This window comes from Nicotiana attenuata, unplaced genomic scaffold (assembly GCF_001879085.1).
Source record: "Nicotiana attenuata strain UT unplaced genomic scaffold, NIATTr2, whole genome shotgun sequence".
Lineage (NCBI taxonomy): Eukaryota > Viridiplantae > Streptophyta > Magnoliopsida > Solanales > Solanaceae > Nicotiana > Nicotiana attenuata.
Window position 1 is genome coordinate 963,470 of NW_017670311.1, and position 17,501 is coordinate 980,970.

At 38.7% G+C, this 17,501-nt stretch overlaps 1 protein-coding gene across 1 annotated transcript; it reads right to left on the minus strand.

Annotated features, from left to right (window-relative positions):
- Nucleotides 1–13,725: 13,725 nt before the first annotated feature.
- On the minus strand, nt 13,726–17,165 carry LOC109237640 (F-box protein PP2-B10-like). Its single transcript, XM_019403966.1, has 3 exons — nt 16,663–17,165; nt 14,741–14,859; nt 13,726–14,590 (listed from the first exon to the last, which is right to left on the minus strand). Exons 1-3 carry the CDS (start codon nt 16,954–16,956, stop codon nt 14,092–14,094), a joined length of 912 nt encoding a protein of 303 aa, XP_019259511.1. The 5' UTR covers nt 16,957–17,165; the 3' UTR covers nt 13,726–14,091.
- Nucleotides 17,166–17,501: the final 336 nt, after the last annotated feature.

The window sequence follows — 17,501 nt, forward strand, 5'->3', positions numbered from 1 at the left end:
TGTGAGGTCTTAGCTCTTATAATTATCTATTAAATTTTATATGAATATCGATAATTTGTATATTTTTCATGGTTGCCGAAGTGTATGTATACGAAAGAAGGATTACTATTTAGTTTTGATGTTCTTTAGGGTAATTACCATATACTGATCAGATGCACTTTTAACGATTGGATTAGTTGTCGTAATTAATGGGTTTTCACGACCGGAATAATAATTAGCGAAGGGAAAATTTGGTCACTAAAAGTAGGTAGAACGACCGGATTTGTTGTTGTCGCTAAATGTTCGAAGCTTTTAACGACCGGCGACGACCGGATATTTTTCGGCCGTTAACTACTTATAGCGACCGGATTAGGACTTTCAACGACTGAATTTTCCCTCGCTAAAAGCCTTGTTTCCTGTAGCATACTGATATCCTTAAATGTAAAGCATGACATAAGAATGAAATAAACATTCAAAAGTATTTCTAAAGATTCTTGCTTCTTCATGAATTTTTGACATGTAAATGGCATATAAGAATAACACAAAAATCTGAAAATTTATGCACATATATCATAATAAATCACCTAAACTTTAACTAGAACAATTCTAAGTTAATAGGTACTCCCTCGCTCCAATTAAGTACATATTAACTCTTTTAAGCAATTCATCAAACACCTTGTACGCGTGCTTTTGTGAGTTAAACCACTTTAGTAAAAGGTTATATCAACTCACCTCAAAACACCTCGAGCCAATACATAGGCCCCAGTCCAATTTATACCCGTCAAACAATTGATTCTACAACAACCGGTGCATTTAATTAATTTCAAAATTTTACACCTAAACATGAAATTTAATGTTGATAAAGAGAAATAATGGAATTAACTATTCAATTCTACCTACTACTACTTTAGGATAATTGACAATACGGAATTTTATATACCTGAGTTCAAGAATTAGTGATTTGTAAAGAACCCTAGAATTTCCTTGTCTGCGTAAATAGTCTTGCTGCCTCTGTTTCTTAGCGCTCTGTTTCTCTTATAAGATTTGCGTGAATGAACAAAAGTTTAAACCAGATTTGTTCGTATAGAGTTCTTAGCAGCCTGACTTGTTTAAGGCTTTTTAAGCCTTTTGTCTCCCTGTAACGACCCGACCGGTCGTTTTGAGTCCTAGCACTCCGTCAGCAGTCGGAGGCCATGAACAGCTTCATTTCAGGCATTATGACTTGTACGCGTGGTCGGAATTGAATTTCGGGAAGTCCAGAGTTGATTTGGAAAGGGAATTCTCATTTCGGAAGCTTAAAGTTGGAAGAATGAACTAGGATGGGATTTTTGAGTAAACGACCTCGGAATCGGGATCTGAAGGTTCCAATAGGTTCGTATGATGATTTTGGACTTGGGCGTATGCCCGGTTCAGGTTTCGGATAACCCAGGAGCGTTTTGGCGCCTAGTGTGGAAGTCAGCATTTTAGAAGAAATTTCATAAGTTTGGCTTGAGGTGCATTTCAGTGTTATCGATGTCCGTTTGGGATTCCGAGACTGTGAATAGCCCCGTATGGTGATTCCGGAGTTGGGGGCACGATCGGAAGTGAATTCGGAGGTCCGTAGGTCATTTTGGAACCCTTTGGCTAAAGATAGAAATTTGAAGGTTTTTGAGAAGTTTGACCGGAGGTGGACTTTTTGATATCGGGGTCGGAATCCAAATTTCGAAAGTTGGAGTAGGTCCGTAATGTCGAATATGACTTGTACGCAAAATTTGAGGTCAATCGAACGTGATTGATAGGTTTAAACATCAGAAATAGAAGTTTGGATTTTTGAAGTTCATTAAGTTTGGATTGGAGGTCGATTCATGATTTTAGCGTTGTTTGATGTGATTTGAGGCCTCGAGCGAGTCCGTAATGTGTTTTGGTATTGGTTGGTATGTTTGGTTGGGGTCCCGGGGGCCCCGGGTGGATTCCGGGTGATTAACGGTTCAAAATTTGGAATTTTGGACAGATGAAGGATCTGGTTGCTGGTATTTTCGCTTCTGCGGTGGGTTAGCCGCAGAAGCGGCCCGCAGAAGGTTGGTCAAGGCTCGAGGACCGCAGATGCGGTCAAGATTCCGCAGAAGCAGGACCGTATCTGCGGAAGGATAGTCGCAGAAGCGGAAGAGGGGCAGCTGGAGAAGACCGCATATGCGGTCAATGATCTGCAGAAACGGGACCGCATCTGCGGAAGGATAGTCGCAGAAGCGGAAGAGGGGCAGCTGGAGAAGACCGCAGATGCGGTCAATGTTCCGCAGAAGCGGGACCGCATCTGCGAATGGCGTGCCGCAGAAGCGAAAATGGGGAGGCTTGAGAGGAACCGCAGAAGCGGTATTTGGACCGCACCTGCGGAACCGCAGAAGCGGTCAAAGGATCACAGGTGCGAAAATAGCTGGGGCAGAATGGTTGTTTAAAATCGGGGTTGAGTTCATTTCTCTCATATTTTTCATGGCTTGGGCGATTTTTGGGAGCTTCAAGAGAGGGATTTCCGTCATATATATCAAGGTAATATATCCCCATCCATTTTAAGTTAAATACATCAATTATGTAAGGATTTGAGCATGAAATTGGTTGAAGTTTGGGGATTTTTGGTAGAAAGACCTAGAAATTATATTCTTGGAATTTAGCCACGATTTTGAGTATGGAATTTAGTAAAAATTATATATTTGAGTTCCTAAGGTCATGGGTAATCTTTATCTTCGAAAAATTTCGGATTCCGGGCACGTGGGCCCGAGGGCGTTTTGGTCAACCTTTCGATCGGAGTTAGGAGTTGCTATAAATTAGATTGTAATGAATATTTGAGCATATATTAATGGATTTGCGTAACCGTTGGCTAGTTTTGGAGCGTGGTGCATCAGTTAGAGTCTTCGGAAGGGCGTGGAATGCCGGTTATGGATCTTCGGAGCGAGGTGAGTCTCCTTTCTAACCTTGTAAGAGGGAATTGTCCCTATAGGTGAAATAATTGATTATGTGCTCCTATTTGCGGGGGGCTACGTACGCACGAGGTGACGAGAGTCCGTGCGTAGCTACTATTATGCCATTGTCCGGGTAGTTAGGGCCCAAAAACATGTTATACTTGGATTATTTATGAACCTATTGATAACTTGAATCGCTTAAATCACCTTGGATTAGTAAATGAATTTAAAAGGAGATTAAACATCATTTTTCCTGAATTGTTAAAATGAGAAATTGTTTTATTTGGATAAATATTCCCGATAAGTTCTTAGTTGACTGATTGAGCATGTATCTCTATGTGTACCTGCGTCGCATGCATGATTCGCGAGCAGGGTATGTGTTTATTTATGGAGCGGGCGGAACGCCTCGGCAGATTAAATAGATGCATCTATAGGCGCGTCGTCGACCCTCGGCAAGTGCACATTTTATTTCTGTTGGATCGGGCCGTCGCCCCGGTGTGATTTGCGCATGTTATATTGTTGCTTGAGAATTTTAAATGTGAAATGTGCCCTTCGTGGCTTGATATAAATTGATAAGATAATAAAGAGTAAACCTTGAAAATCCTTGATTATTTGTTGAAGGTGCTTACATGTTTTCTGGCTTCGTGAATTAGGACTGCTATATAAATCCATGATTTTCTCACATTTTTAATATATTGTTAGATAACCTCTAGTAATTTTCGAAGTTGACCATCTCGTCTCTACTTCTTCGAGATTAGACGGGATACTCATTGAGTACACGTTGTTTACGTACTCATACTACAATTCCGTGCATTTTTGTTGCACAGGTATATTTATCTCTAGCGGCCCACTGGGCATAGCAGCACGGATGATTCGGGGACTAGGTGAGTTGCATTATTCGAGGCGGCCCACAGCTAGTAAAGTCCCTTCCAGCAAATTGTATTTTCTTTCTGTCCACTGTATTCCGGACGGGTGTTGTACTGTATTTTATTTCCTTATCAGTAAATGCTCATGCACTTGTGACACCGGGTTCTGGGATGATTTTAAAATAATTTGTATTAATAGCTAGTATTTAATTCGAATTGAAGCAGTTATCTTTTACTTATGGAATTCAAAGAAAAATCTTGGTTTTAAAAATTGTTAAAATTGGAGTTCAATTAAGTATTTGGTTGGCTTGCCTGACAGCAGTGTCCGGCGCCATCACGACCCTTAGTGGATTTTGGGTCGTGACACTCCCTTTAGTCCAAGGCTTAAGCCTTTCCTTGCCCTCACGTACAAACTACTCTATGGGCCTTAGGCCCAATTTTATGTGTCCTTTTTTTTTTGATTTGAGGAGTGTTACAATCTTTCCTTCTTAAAAATATTCGTCCTAGAATGTTGCTAGCACTACTCACTTGAACTTATTAAGTTTTCTTAGCACTGCTCACTTTCCCAAGGGACTCAAAATTTTGGCTAACTCCCTAAATTTTCAAAACTTTCGGCAGAGTCTCCCTTGTAAATTGGACTATCCAAAAAAAAAATCCCTGTCACCAATACCACAACTACGCCAACAACAACCAAATATACGATAACAGGCCATTCATAGGCACTATACACAGCTCATATACTAATTACTCACACTCCGGCAAGGAGGTACCACAATAACCAACAAGAATCTAAAGCACAACACTTTAGCAAAAGTAAATCACTTTAATGAGTTAAATGTACTCTGGCATGACACTAAATTATTAAATAATTAAATATACTCTGACAAAAACTAAATTACTTCAACAACTAAGTATAATCTAGCAAGGACATAAAAATATGCTAACTTGTATTTAATAAATAAAATGTAGATGCCAAACCAAACCGAGGTTCACATACCTTTTTCCTCAAATAAATATGGATATCTCTTCCTCATATCTTCCTCGACCTCCCACGTAGCCTCTTTTGAATCGTGATTACTCCACAAAACTTTTACCGATGCTATATCTTTTGTTCTCAACTTTCTTACTTGCCTATCGAGAATTTCTATATGTACCTCTTCATAAGTCAAGCCTTCTTTAATTACTATGGTATCGACAGGTATTATATGCGACTCATCATGAATGTACTTTCTAAGAATACACACATGAAAAACAGGATGAATACAGACAACTCAATGGGCATCGTTAGCTCATAAGCCACGTTTCCTTTCTTTTCTAGAATTTAGGGAGTTAGCTCATAACTCAATGGGCATCGTTAGCTCATAAGCCGATTAATCTAGGACTATGTTTTCCTTTCTTACCAAACCTCATAACTCCTTTCATTGGTGAAACTTTCAAAAACACATTATCACCAACCATGAATAAGACTTTTGACGATGCCTCTTGTCAGAATAAAACTTTTGACGACTCCGAGCCGCTTTCAATCTTTCTCTGATTAGTTGAACTTTCTCTAAGGACTCACAAACAAACTCTGGACCAATAACCGGCACCTCTGCTGGTTCAAACCAACCCACTGGAGACCTACATCTTCGCCCATACAACGCTTCATAAGGAGCCATACCAATGCTGGACTGATAGCTGTTATTGTAAGCAAAATCTATAAGTGGCAAGTGATCATCCCAATTACATTTAAAATCTATAACACATGCTCGCAGCATATCTTCGAGTGTTTGAATGGTCCTTTCTACCTGGCCGTCGGTTTATGGATGGAAAGCGGTGCTCGAATTGACCTTGGTACCTAATCTTTTCTGAAATGCCTGCCAAAAATGTGCCGTGAACTGAGGGCCTCTGTCAGATATGATTGAAACTGGAGTACGATGCAATCGAACTATTTCTTTGATGACAACTGTGCATACTGCTCTGCAAAATCTATCGTCTTTACTGGTAGGAAATGCGCGGACTTTGTCAGTCGGTCTACAATAACCCAAATTGAATCATGCTTACGGTATGTGCGAGGTAGACCTACTACAAAATCCATATTAATCATCTCCCATTTCCACTGTGGTATCTCTATATCTTGAGCTAGGGCACCAGGCCTTTGATGCTCGGCTTTGAGTTACTGGCAATTCAAACATTTAGCCACATGATCTGTTACTTGCTTCTTCATGCCTTTCCACCAATACAACTCTTTTAAGTCCAGATACATTTTTGTAGCACCTAGGTGGATAGAGTACCTCGAGCTGTGAGCTTCTTCCATTATGGCCTTTCTCAGACCATCTACATCAGGCACACATAACCGATCATTCAACTTCAAAACTCCGTCACTTCCTAGAGAGAAAGCCGTGATTTCTTTGTTTCTGACTTCTTCTTTTAACTTTAGCAAGTACGGATCTTCGTCTTGCTTAGCCTTAACATGCGCAACAAGGGAGGATTTCGCTAAGGCATAAGTAGTTATACCTCCTTCTTCAGTCTCATCCAATCTAATTCCATCATTTGCCAATTTTTTCGAATTTCATGACCCAAAGATCGCCTTTGTACTACAAGATGGGCCAAGACACCCATTGACTTCCTACTAAGTGCATCTGCTACCACATTAGCTTTGCCCGGGTGATAAAGGATATTGATGTCATAATATTTCAATAGCTCGAGCCACCTTCTTTGTCTCAAATTTAATTCTTTTTGCTTGAAAATGTATTGGAGGCTTTTGTAATCTGTAAACACTTCAGAATGCTCTCCATAAAGGTGTGTCGCCATATATTTAATGCAAACACCACTGCTAAGCTCCAAGTCGTGTGTGGTGTAGTTCTTCTCATGATTTTTTAACTGTCTTGAAGAATAAGCAATAACTTTTCCATTTCGCATAAGAACACAACCAAGACCCACTCTAGAGGCATCACAATACACTGTGAATCCCCCGAACTTGTCGGCAAGGTTAACACAGGTGCAGTGGTCAACCTCTTCTTTAACTCTTGAAAACTCTGCTCACAAGCGTCTGACCACTGGAACTTAACTGCTTTCTGAGTCAACTTAGTTAATGGAGCTGCAAGTGAGGAAAATCCCTCTACAAACCTTCTATGGTAGCCAACTAACCCCAAGAAACTCCTGATCTCGGTTGGCGTTGTCGGACTAGGCCAGTTCTTGACTGCTTCTGTCTTTTGAGGATCTACTTTTATTCCTTCACTAGATACCACGTGGCCTAAGAATGCCACTGACTGCAACCAGATTTCACATTTTGAAAGCTTAGCATAAAGCTCATTCTCCTTCAAGGTCTGCAAGGCTATCCTGAGGTGTTCGGCATGCTCATCCTTGCTCTTAGAGTATACCAAAATATCATTTATAAACACGATAATAAAGGTATAAAGGAATGGCTTGAAAACTCTGTTCATGAGGTCCATGAATGCAGCTCGAGCATTTGTCAACCCGAAGCACATTACTAGAAATTCATAATGCCTGTAGCGAGTTCCAAAGGCTGTTTTAGATATATACTCTTCTCTGATTCTCAATTGATGGTACCCCGAACTCAAGTCTATCTTTGAAAAGTACTTTGCACCCTGAAGTTGATCAAATAAATCATCAATTCTTGGCAGTGGGTACTTGTTCTTAATAGTAACTGTATTCAACTGCCTATAGTCGACGCACATTCTGAGAGAACCATCTTTCTTCTTGACAAATAGGACCGGGGCACCAGACAGTGAAACACTCGCTTAATGAAGCCCTTGTCAAGGAGGTCTTTCAAATGTTCTCTCAACTCGTTAAGTTCTACTGGAGCCATTCTATAAGGAGGTATAGATATGGGCTGAGTGCCTGGCATGAGATCAATGCCAAAGTCTATGATTCTTTCGGGAGGAAGTCCAGGAAGGTCATTTGGGATAACTTCTGGAAATTCTCTAACAACTGGCACATACTGAAGAGCGGGTGGATCTGATTCTGGATTAATGATGTGAGCCAAATAGGCGAGACACCCCTTACTGATCATTCGTTGTGCCTTAACGTAAGAAATAAACTTACATACAGGCGATGCTGAACTACCATTCCACTTTAAGACTTCTTCATTTGGAAATCGAAACTTGACTAACTTGGCACGATAATCTAATATGGAATAGCAGGAAGATAACCAATCCATAGCCGTGATCACATCGAAATCCACCATTTCTAACTCTATGAGATCGGCCTCGGTTCTGCGACCTTGGACTGAAACTATACAACCTCTATAGACTCTTGTGACTTTCACTGACTCACCAACTGGAGTAGATACTAGGAATGGCTCACTAAGTTGTTCAGGTTCTAGCCCGAGGTTAATTGCAAAGTATGGAGTCATGTATGAAAACGTTGAACCTGGATCCATTATGGCATAAGCGTTATGTGAGCAGACTAGAAGTATACCCGTAATAACTTCTGCAGATGCCTCTGCACTCTGATGATCAAGTGTAGCAAACAAACGGGGTTGTCCCCCTTCTTGAGTAACTCGATCTGCTCCTCTGCCTGCTCCATGCCCGACCTGATTATGAGAACCACGAGCCTGTGGTAGTGCAACTGTAGTAGCTGAGGAACTAGAAGGACGAGTTGATCCCCCACTGAAATCACGTTGCAACTTTGGGCAGTTGGCCTTTATATGACTAATGTCTCCGCAATGATAGCAACCATGAAACCCGAGCTTGCACTGACCTGAATGTTGCCGCTTACATGTTCCACAAAGACCTTGTTGGTGTGAATGTTGCTCAGCATGACTCTGTCTATGTGAGGATGATGTCCTAAAATTCTAATTCTGGCGAGACTGGTTTCCATAACTTTGAGTACGTCTGAAGGAAGACCCACCACCTGACTCATGACTGGACTGAGCTGGTGCTAATGACTCCTTATCAGAGGAACCCCTTCCACCTCCGATGGATGTACCATTAAACCTGCACGCTGTCCGGGCTTTCTTGTTATGCTCTTGTTCTTCTATTCTTTGTTGTCTGTCTTTTTCTAAGTGCTTGGCGAATCCAACAACAGAGGAGAAAGCTGTCATTCCTACCGCTGCAGTTGATGTCGTATCCTTAATGTGGTAAGCTAAACTGCCAACAAACCTGCAAATCTTTACTTTTTCTGTCTTAACCATGTGAGGAGCATGCTTAGCTAACCTTATAAATTCCATGTAGTACTCTTGCACACTTTTATTCCCTTGCTTGAGCTGTTCGAACTCTGTAGCCTTAGCTTCCCTATCCTCTTCCGGGATAAAGTTAGCCATGAAGGCCTCTTCAAATTCTTTCCAAGTTGGCGGACGATCATCTTCATCTCTTTCCTTTTCCCACATCTCAAACCAAGCGCCAGCCACATCTCTAAGCTGGTAACAGCCAGCTCCACAACTTTATCATCAAATGCCTTCATCGCTCGGAGGGCTTTCTTGACACCCTCCAGCCACAACATTGGATCTTCATCAGCTATATAACCATGGAACAATGGAGGACTCAACTTCAAAAATTCATTCACTCTTGAGGAATCAGAATTGTTCTGTCTATTTGATTGAGGTGGAATCTCATCTCTTCTCTCGTTCTAGTTGGCCAAGAAGTCTTTAAACATCTCCATAGCACTGTTGACAACATTAAACATATGACCCACCTCTGGAGATATCGTTGTCTGAGCCTGAGCTGCTGTTGGGGGCAACACTGGATCCTGAGGTATTAGATCATCATGCTCCACCCCTTCTTCATGTTCAACCCGGGGTACTTGAACCCCCTTTGTGGATTTACTCTTCCTTTTCTGAGTTGAAGCCTTCTTAATTCTACCTTGAGCCACAATAGTAGCAATAGTTTCTTGAGCAACATCCTCAGTGTCGGTGTCAGAGTTGCGAGTACGAGCCATTTCTACGAGTTTTGGAGCAACAAATACATTAGATAATTTCTTAGAGGTAGGATTTACTACACGATCTAAAGTATGAAAAAAATGAGACTTTTCCTAAATGCTTGTAGCCTCCTGTTTATAAGTATGACACGCTTCATACCCATAAACAAGACTCTACTAACACGGCTTCATAGACCCCTAGGACTCCATAAACCTGAGGCTCTGATACCAAGTTTGTCACGACCCATTCCGTGACCGGCACCCGGTCGCTAAATTTGACCGAGCGAACCATCTGTGCTTATCAAAACTATTATAACCTCAAACTTTATATGCATCAAAGGAAATACTTTAACCAAATACTTTTAATTAATTTAAATATCAAAAATCACCAACTCCATTTATTCGTAGTAACTACTGAAATATTGCAAAGTTATTATTAAAAACACCTGAATCTTAACCCACCGACTATGTCTATGAAGCCTCTACTGATAAACTGACGCACTGCTCAGGATATGAGATTTCTTAGCCAGTTCTATAAGTAAACAAAAAAAAATCGATAAATAATGACGACTCGAAGGAGTACTCCACGAACAAAAGTGGAGCTCACCAATAGCACTGCAAGTGAGGGAAGTCCTAACCTGTAGCGTGCTCGCATGCAAAACCGGTTCCTACGTTGTACCGCAGACCAACGTAGGTTCCCAAAAGAGAACGTCAGTACCATCCATTGTTCTCAGTGAATCTCAACGATAGAAGATGAAACTTTAATAAAATATACATTACGAGCAAAGATTCTAAATGCATGGAACGGATAAAGCTTCTAAGAACAATTCTAAATAATTGCATAATAACAGTTTATGAATATTCTAAAAGAAATTCTTTTCTTTTTCTTTCTTATAAAAAAAGTACTTCACTTTATAAATCACCTAAACTTTAACTAGAACAATTCTAAGTTAATAGGTACTCCCTCGCTCCAATTAAGTACATATTAACTCTTTTAAGCAATTCATCAAACACCTTGTATGCGTGCTTTTGTGAGTTAAACCACTTTAGTAAAAGGTTATATCAACTCACCTCAAAACTCCTCGAGCCAATACGTAGGCCCCAGTCCAATTTATACCCGTCAAATAATTGATTCTACAACAACCGGTGCATTTTAATTAATTTCAAAGTTTCACTACTAAACATGAAATTTAATATTGATACAGAGAAAGACGGAAATTAACTATTCAATTCTTACCTACTACTACTTTAGGATAATTGACAATAGGGTTTTATATACCTGAGTTCAAGAATTAGTGATTTGTAAAGAACCCTAGAATTTCCTTGTCTGCGTAAATAGTCTTGCTGCCTCTGTTTCTTAGCGTTCTGTTTCTCTTATAAGATTTGCGTGAATGAACAGAAGTTTAAACCTTCTGTTTTGTTCGTATAGAGTTCTTAGCAGCCTGACTTGTTTAAGGCTTTTTAAGCCTTTTGTCTCCCTTTAGTCCAAGGCTTAAGCCTTTGGGGGAAGTGCACAGTTAGCCAGTAATAAGATATGTATTTACTTTTAAGCTACTATTTAAAATATCTTTAGTTTTTAGCCACTGCTTTAATAAACTTTTACCCGCCCGGACGAAAATATCCTTTTGCTCATAAAGTTCAGGACCAAGTGTCCTTAACTTATGAGCTTGTTACTGTAAGTTCAAGACTAGCCGTCCTTAATTGTGAGCTTGTAAGTCTAAGTTTAGGACTACCTGTCCTTAACTTTTGAACTTGTAACTCTAAGTTCAGGACTACATGTCCTTAACTTTTGAACTTGGAACTCGAAGTTCATGACTACCTGTCCTTAATTTCCGTGCTTGTAACTCTAAGATAAGGACTACCTGTCCTTAATATCTGTGCTTGTAACTCTAAGTTAATGACCAAGTGTCCTTAGTTTTTAAACTTCCAACTCTAAGTTCAGGACCAAGTGTCCTTAACTTATGGGCTTGTTACTGTAAGTACAGGACTAGCTGCCTTTAATTTATGAGCTTGTAAGTCTGAGTTAAGGACTACCTTTTCTTAGTTTTTGAGCTTGTAACTCTAATTTTAGGACTACCTGTCCTTAACTTTTGAACTTGTAACTCTAAGTTCAGGATTACATGTCCTTATTTTTTGATGTAAAAAATTGAGACAATGACAAATCCTGTATTTTCAATTTTCATGAAATAAGCTTACACGAACTGCACTTTGATGGATGATGTGTTACTTTTAAAGGTTCATGTGCCTAGCTCATAAGTGATAAACAAAAATTAGGGCTTTTAGCATAGAGTAGAAAGATTTCGCTGGAGAAAAGGGAGACGGAGAGACTGGCAAGGAATAGAACATGGACAGAAAAGAAATAGAAGAAAGGGTAACACTGTCTTTTCATATTAATTTTAATAGACTAGTGGCTACTTTTGCTCAGCATTAAAAATGTTGGATAAAAAGTAAATATCATTTTAAAAAGTGTCTATCCCACGCAATTTTTACTAAGCCTTTCCTTGCCCTCACGTACAGACGGGGGATTTGCATCTATACCCGCTTTTTGGTCACGTTTTAACTTGTACCCGTTTTGCAAAAAAAATTGTAAGCGTACCCACTTTTTCGCGTAACTTCAGCATACGAGCCTGAAGTAGCAAACGCAATCACGCAAACTTCAGCATTCTAGTAGACGGGCTTGAAGTAGCAAAAATTGCTGAACCAAGTGTGCTGAAGTTTTTGTTTGTTAGCTGAAGTTTTGTTCTCTATTTGCTGAAGTTTTTGTTTGTAATTGCTGAACTTAAGCATTCTAGTAGCTGAAGTTTTGTTCTCTATTTGCTGAAGTTTTTGTTTGTAATTGCTGAACTTAAGCATTCTAGTAGCTGAAGTTTTGTTCTCTATTTGCTGAAGTTTTTGTTTGTAATTGCTGAACTTCAGCATGTTTTAGCTGAAGTTTTTCACGTAAACTTAGTGTTGGCTGAAGTTTTTGTTTGTAATTGCTGAACTTAAGCATTCTAGTAGCCGAAGTTTTGTTCTCTATTTGCTGATCTTCAGCACGTTTTAGCTGAAGTTTTATATTATTAATGGAGAAAGTTGATGTGGCAGCCTTCAGCTCCTCCAAACCATATTCTCTAAAAGCTGGGAAATTCAGCTGCTCATTCTCCGCCCATTTTTCTGAATCACACAAACAATGCCAACAACAAAATTAAGATTGATTCTTGAAAGCCCCACATTATCAATAGAATGAAAGAGCTTACCAATATCAGAGGTATACAGAACATGGGACTTGATGTTTGAAGGCCATAAACAGAAACACAAATTGGAACAACGTGCACCCATTGTATAACTTTTTGAAGAATTCAGATATATTAAATTTAGGGAGACCTTTAGGGAGATAAAGAATGCTGAAAATACTATCATCTTCTTCAAAACTTACTTTAGAAAGTTATTTATAATTTGTTTTTAAATAATCTGATAAATATACTTATGGCAATCATCCCCATGAACTGAAGTTTAATAGTAGCACCAACAGTAGTAGAAGAAAGAAGAAGAAGAAGAAGAAGAAAAGGAAGGAGGAGAAGGAGGAGGAAAAAAGGGGCTGAAGTTGTTTAAAAAGTAGGTACAAGTTAAAACTTTTAAAAAAATTGGGTATAGGTTAAATTGAAGCGACCAAATAAAACGACCCGTGTAATTTTTACCGTACAGACTACTCTGTGGGCCTTAGGCCCAATTTTCAGTGTCCTTTTTTTTTTAAGTTGAGGAGTGTTACACTATTATTTACTTTAGAAACAATTTTTATGCCATCGTCTTATGAAAGTCACCTTATCAGACGAGTCAAAGATTGAGAATACTATTGTACATATAACATGGATAGAGTGTTGAAAAATCTCGCTACTCGTATTTTACAAGTGGGATCTGGAGAGGGTAGTGTATACGCAGGCCTTACCCCTATCTTGTAAATTTCAACATTCATCCAACCATGAGACAAAGAATTAAAAGAATTGGGCGAATCTACATTTTGATTAGCCGCAACACAAGTGAGCCTTTATTTCTATGGGTCACTTTTCTCCCAAGTGTAGAGACAGGTATAATGGTCCAAACTCAAAATGTCCATATCTAATCAAGATCCAAATGCATAAAATGGTAGAAACAGCCACGTTCGAGATCCAAATGCATACAATGGTAGAGACGGCCATATTCGAGTGAAGACAAAATAATTGAAACAAATTATTACTGCACAGAAGGGAAGCATTACAACAAAACATTAAAACCTATCATCATAAAACAAACAAAAAAATATAATCGAAAGACACAAAAATTGTGCAATTTCTTCTATAAGTATGGCCAAGACTTCAACCACGAGATCTTGCTAGGGGCTTGAACCCTCCTGGTCTTCAGTTCCTCTTTTTCTTGCTCTCAGTTTCTTAGAGGGGAAGTAGTTGGAACAGAGAAACAAACTTCCATAATTAAATAAATCATTTGCCCTCCTTAGGCCTGATATCAATCCCTTCAACAATTAAGCCACTTTTCCAGTTACCTCCCTTCAGCTCTGTCAAGCTCATCTCCACTTCAGCTTCTTGCCCCCTCTTGACAAAGAATTCTCCCAATTCAATTTCCATCCACCCATCACTTCTCTGCTTCGGATAACGGCCTTCCGGTTCATAGGGTGTATCCACTTCGTGTCTCAATATATGAGCCATGTGGTGGGTGAATATTCCTAAGCGTCTCGGGACTACTTGGTACCTGTGTCTCCGACCTCCCTGAGGATCCAAATAAACTGTCTGTGTTTCTCTTTCATGTCCAGTAATCCCTACTGAGCTCTCTGCAGGTTGGTTTCCAAATCCATAGGTCCTGGATTTTGTCGTGAAGACAAGGTAAGCGCCATATCTAGTGTCAGGTGAGAGCATATTGGTGTTTATTTTGCCAGAAAGGTCAAACCAGCAGACATCAAGAAGCTCAGCAACTTCTGGGAACCTATTTCCATATACATACACAAAATCAACTTCAAATGAAAAAATGATACTTTATCTCCTAAAAAGATCTCCAATCTTCTTAACAGTTAGAAATTAAAAGTGCTACAAGTTTGCTACTTAAATATCAAAAGTTACTTGTGATTTGAAATACCTGGACTCGGGAAGGGAAATCCATCTCCAATATCTAGGCGTGTCAGCCCAAACAATCTTAAGCGACCTTGCGGCTAACATGTAACATTTCTTTCCACTCCATTTCTCCAATGAGAAGCTCTGGTTTGTATCAACAGTAAGTCAGACGGATACTTAGCAAGTAAGTAACAAAGTTAAGCATAACATGGTGGGTCTAAGCAGAGAAAGCAAGAGTAAAATGAGCTACTATATCACATGTGGACCAAAATTCAAAAGCAAAAAAGATCAAGTTGTAGCAGAAAAGAGAAAATGTCATTTCCATCATATTTTTATGTATTTAAGCCTTCATGGTGGAGCCACACTATCTACAGGAGGGGCAAACTGGTCCCATTACTTTTTAAAAAAAAAAAAATCCTTTGCTACTCAAAAGACAAAAGACCAAAGAGACGGAGAAAAGGGGACAGGGCAGTGCTATAGTTTATGCAACCACCTAAATGGCAACAACATTTACAGCAGAAATTTTCAAAAGTTTGTGAGCGGGCATCACTATTTGGAAGCTACTAATTTGATATGCATGCAAAACAAAAGTACAACTAACTATATAAACCTCAACTTTCACATAAAGCTGGCTATAATGATGTGACAACAGGAGTAATTGTTTCACGCATAGAACAAATTATAGATAGAAGCATCAAGCCATTCTTTTATAAAGGATATATGCATGCAATCATCTGCCAGTCAAGTTAAAAAACTTCCAGTTGACAAGAAATGGTGCCAGGGTCGAATATTTTCTAGAACAAAAAACTTAATGACTTCACATGACACCAAGCAGTATAATCTAAAGTAAAAGTACAACAAGTATAAAAGGAGAAATCAATGCATAGGTGCAAAGTATAATATAGATTTACTATTACGCAACATGGATTATTTGCATCTAATTTTCTAGATCTTTCCATATTCACTCTACTTCTTTACGTCATTATCTCTCAGTTGGCCAAATACTAATGAAATTTATCTCTCAACTACTGAATCCGGTTTCTTGAGCGACATAAAGGTCTTCGCTTCTATCAATTTGCATAGATTTTGCATTTGAAAGCCGCTCAAACAACGTCATAATTTGGAAAATCACAAGGTTATTGTTAATCTATGTTCTAGATTTCAGTGCAGATAAAAAGATTTGATGCTACCAATATTACACATGTTAATTTTTATAAAGCTACTTAAAATAAACTTCTGGTACAAACTAGGGGAAGAGCTATTCTATTTTAAATGGAATGCAGTTATCTGATTTCATCCATCAAAGTGGGAGTCAAAGCAAGGTATAGAATGCACACTCTCCACACACAAAGAAAGAAGAAGACAGAATCTGAATCCCAAGTCTCAAATCATATAATTCTTGGTGTGATACTGTGATTTGCATATTCATTCCTCAAATTTTCCAAATAAAATTTAGACACTACAAATTTTAGAAAATGTTTGAAAAAATCATCATCAAGATAAGCAATTTGTAGGACTCCTTAAGTAGGAACAGTGCCATATAAAATGGGACACATTGAGTTATTTTTACTTTCTTTTTCCCGTTACAGACTTCAGCTATCCACTCAAAATAAAAAATAAAAATAAAAAATGGTGCATTTTCTTGATCTTATTATCTAAATAGTGCATGCGTTTTCTTCGGGAGTACTACTACGATATTTCCAATGTGAGCGTAGCAACAATAAATTGGAAGAGTTTAAATTTGTGTAAAAAATAGTTACACGACAAGATCAGTTAAAAGGTAATTGCTGGTAGCTATGTTTCAAAAAATTGATTGATAACTAGAACAAATAGTAATGGTATGAAAAATTCATCACACTTTCAATGCACATAACTTAATTTCTAATATGAATACAACAGCCGAAAAAAAAATAAAAATAAAGGATCATTTAATTGATAATTAATTACCTTGGTGCCACCGTCAATGAGGATAGGATGATCACAGAGGTGCAAGTAAAGCTCTTTCTTCGAAGCAACCGGGAGTGAATCTGGACCGTTAATGGACCGGGAAATGATGTCACCATAATCCGGCGGCAAAAACCGTTCCCAAACGGCGTCGGATTCAGCAGCCGACCGGAAAGTTGAATCCACAAGCGAAAGCCGGCACGCGTCCTTAGGACTCGTTAACGACAGCGCGTTAGCTATGCAACCTTCCGGCAGTTCGTCGCCGCCGGAGAAAATTTCATAGCTCTCCACCGCCATTTGCTCTATATATATATATATATATATATGTAAGTATATCTGTATGTCTGTATCTTTAAAGATTGTTGGGTGTCGGTATAGTTTTTTGGATGACTGTTATGATAGAGAAGACTGAAGAGTATATCTATATCGGGTGAGTACGAATCTGAGCGGGGAGGAGAGATTCTATTTATAGGAGAGTTATGCTTAAAAGAAGAAACTTTATTTTTATTTTATTTTTAAATTTCTCAATCGGTTGCATGATTTCCTTGCTAAGTAATCTAAAGCTATTTCCTTTTTCGTTTTCTTTTTATGTATAATAATGTATAAGGTTGCTTTATGTTTTCATATACACTTATGTCTTCATATTCATTGTATATCTTGTATCCTTATACTCTCTCCTTTAAATTTTATACCACACTATTGCAATATTTTTTTTCTCTTTTTCTAATTCTAATTTTTAAAAAAAATTATATATAGGGGGTAAGGAAGGAAAAATAGAGAGGAAATTACAAGGTAGGGAATCAAATTTTCACCGACAAGGTGAAAGTTCATGTAGTCAACCA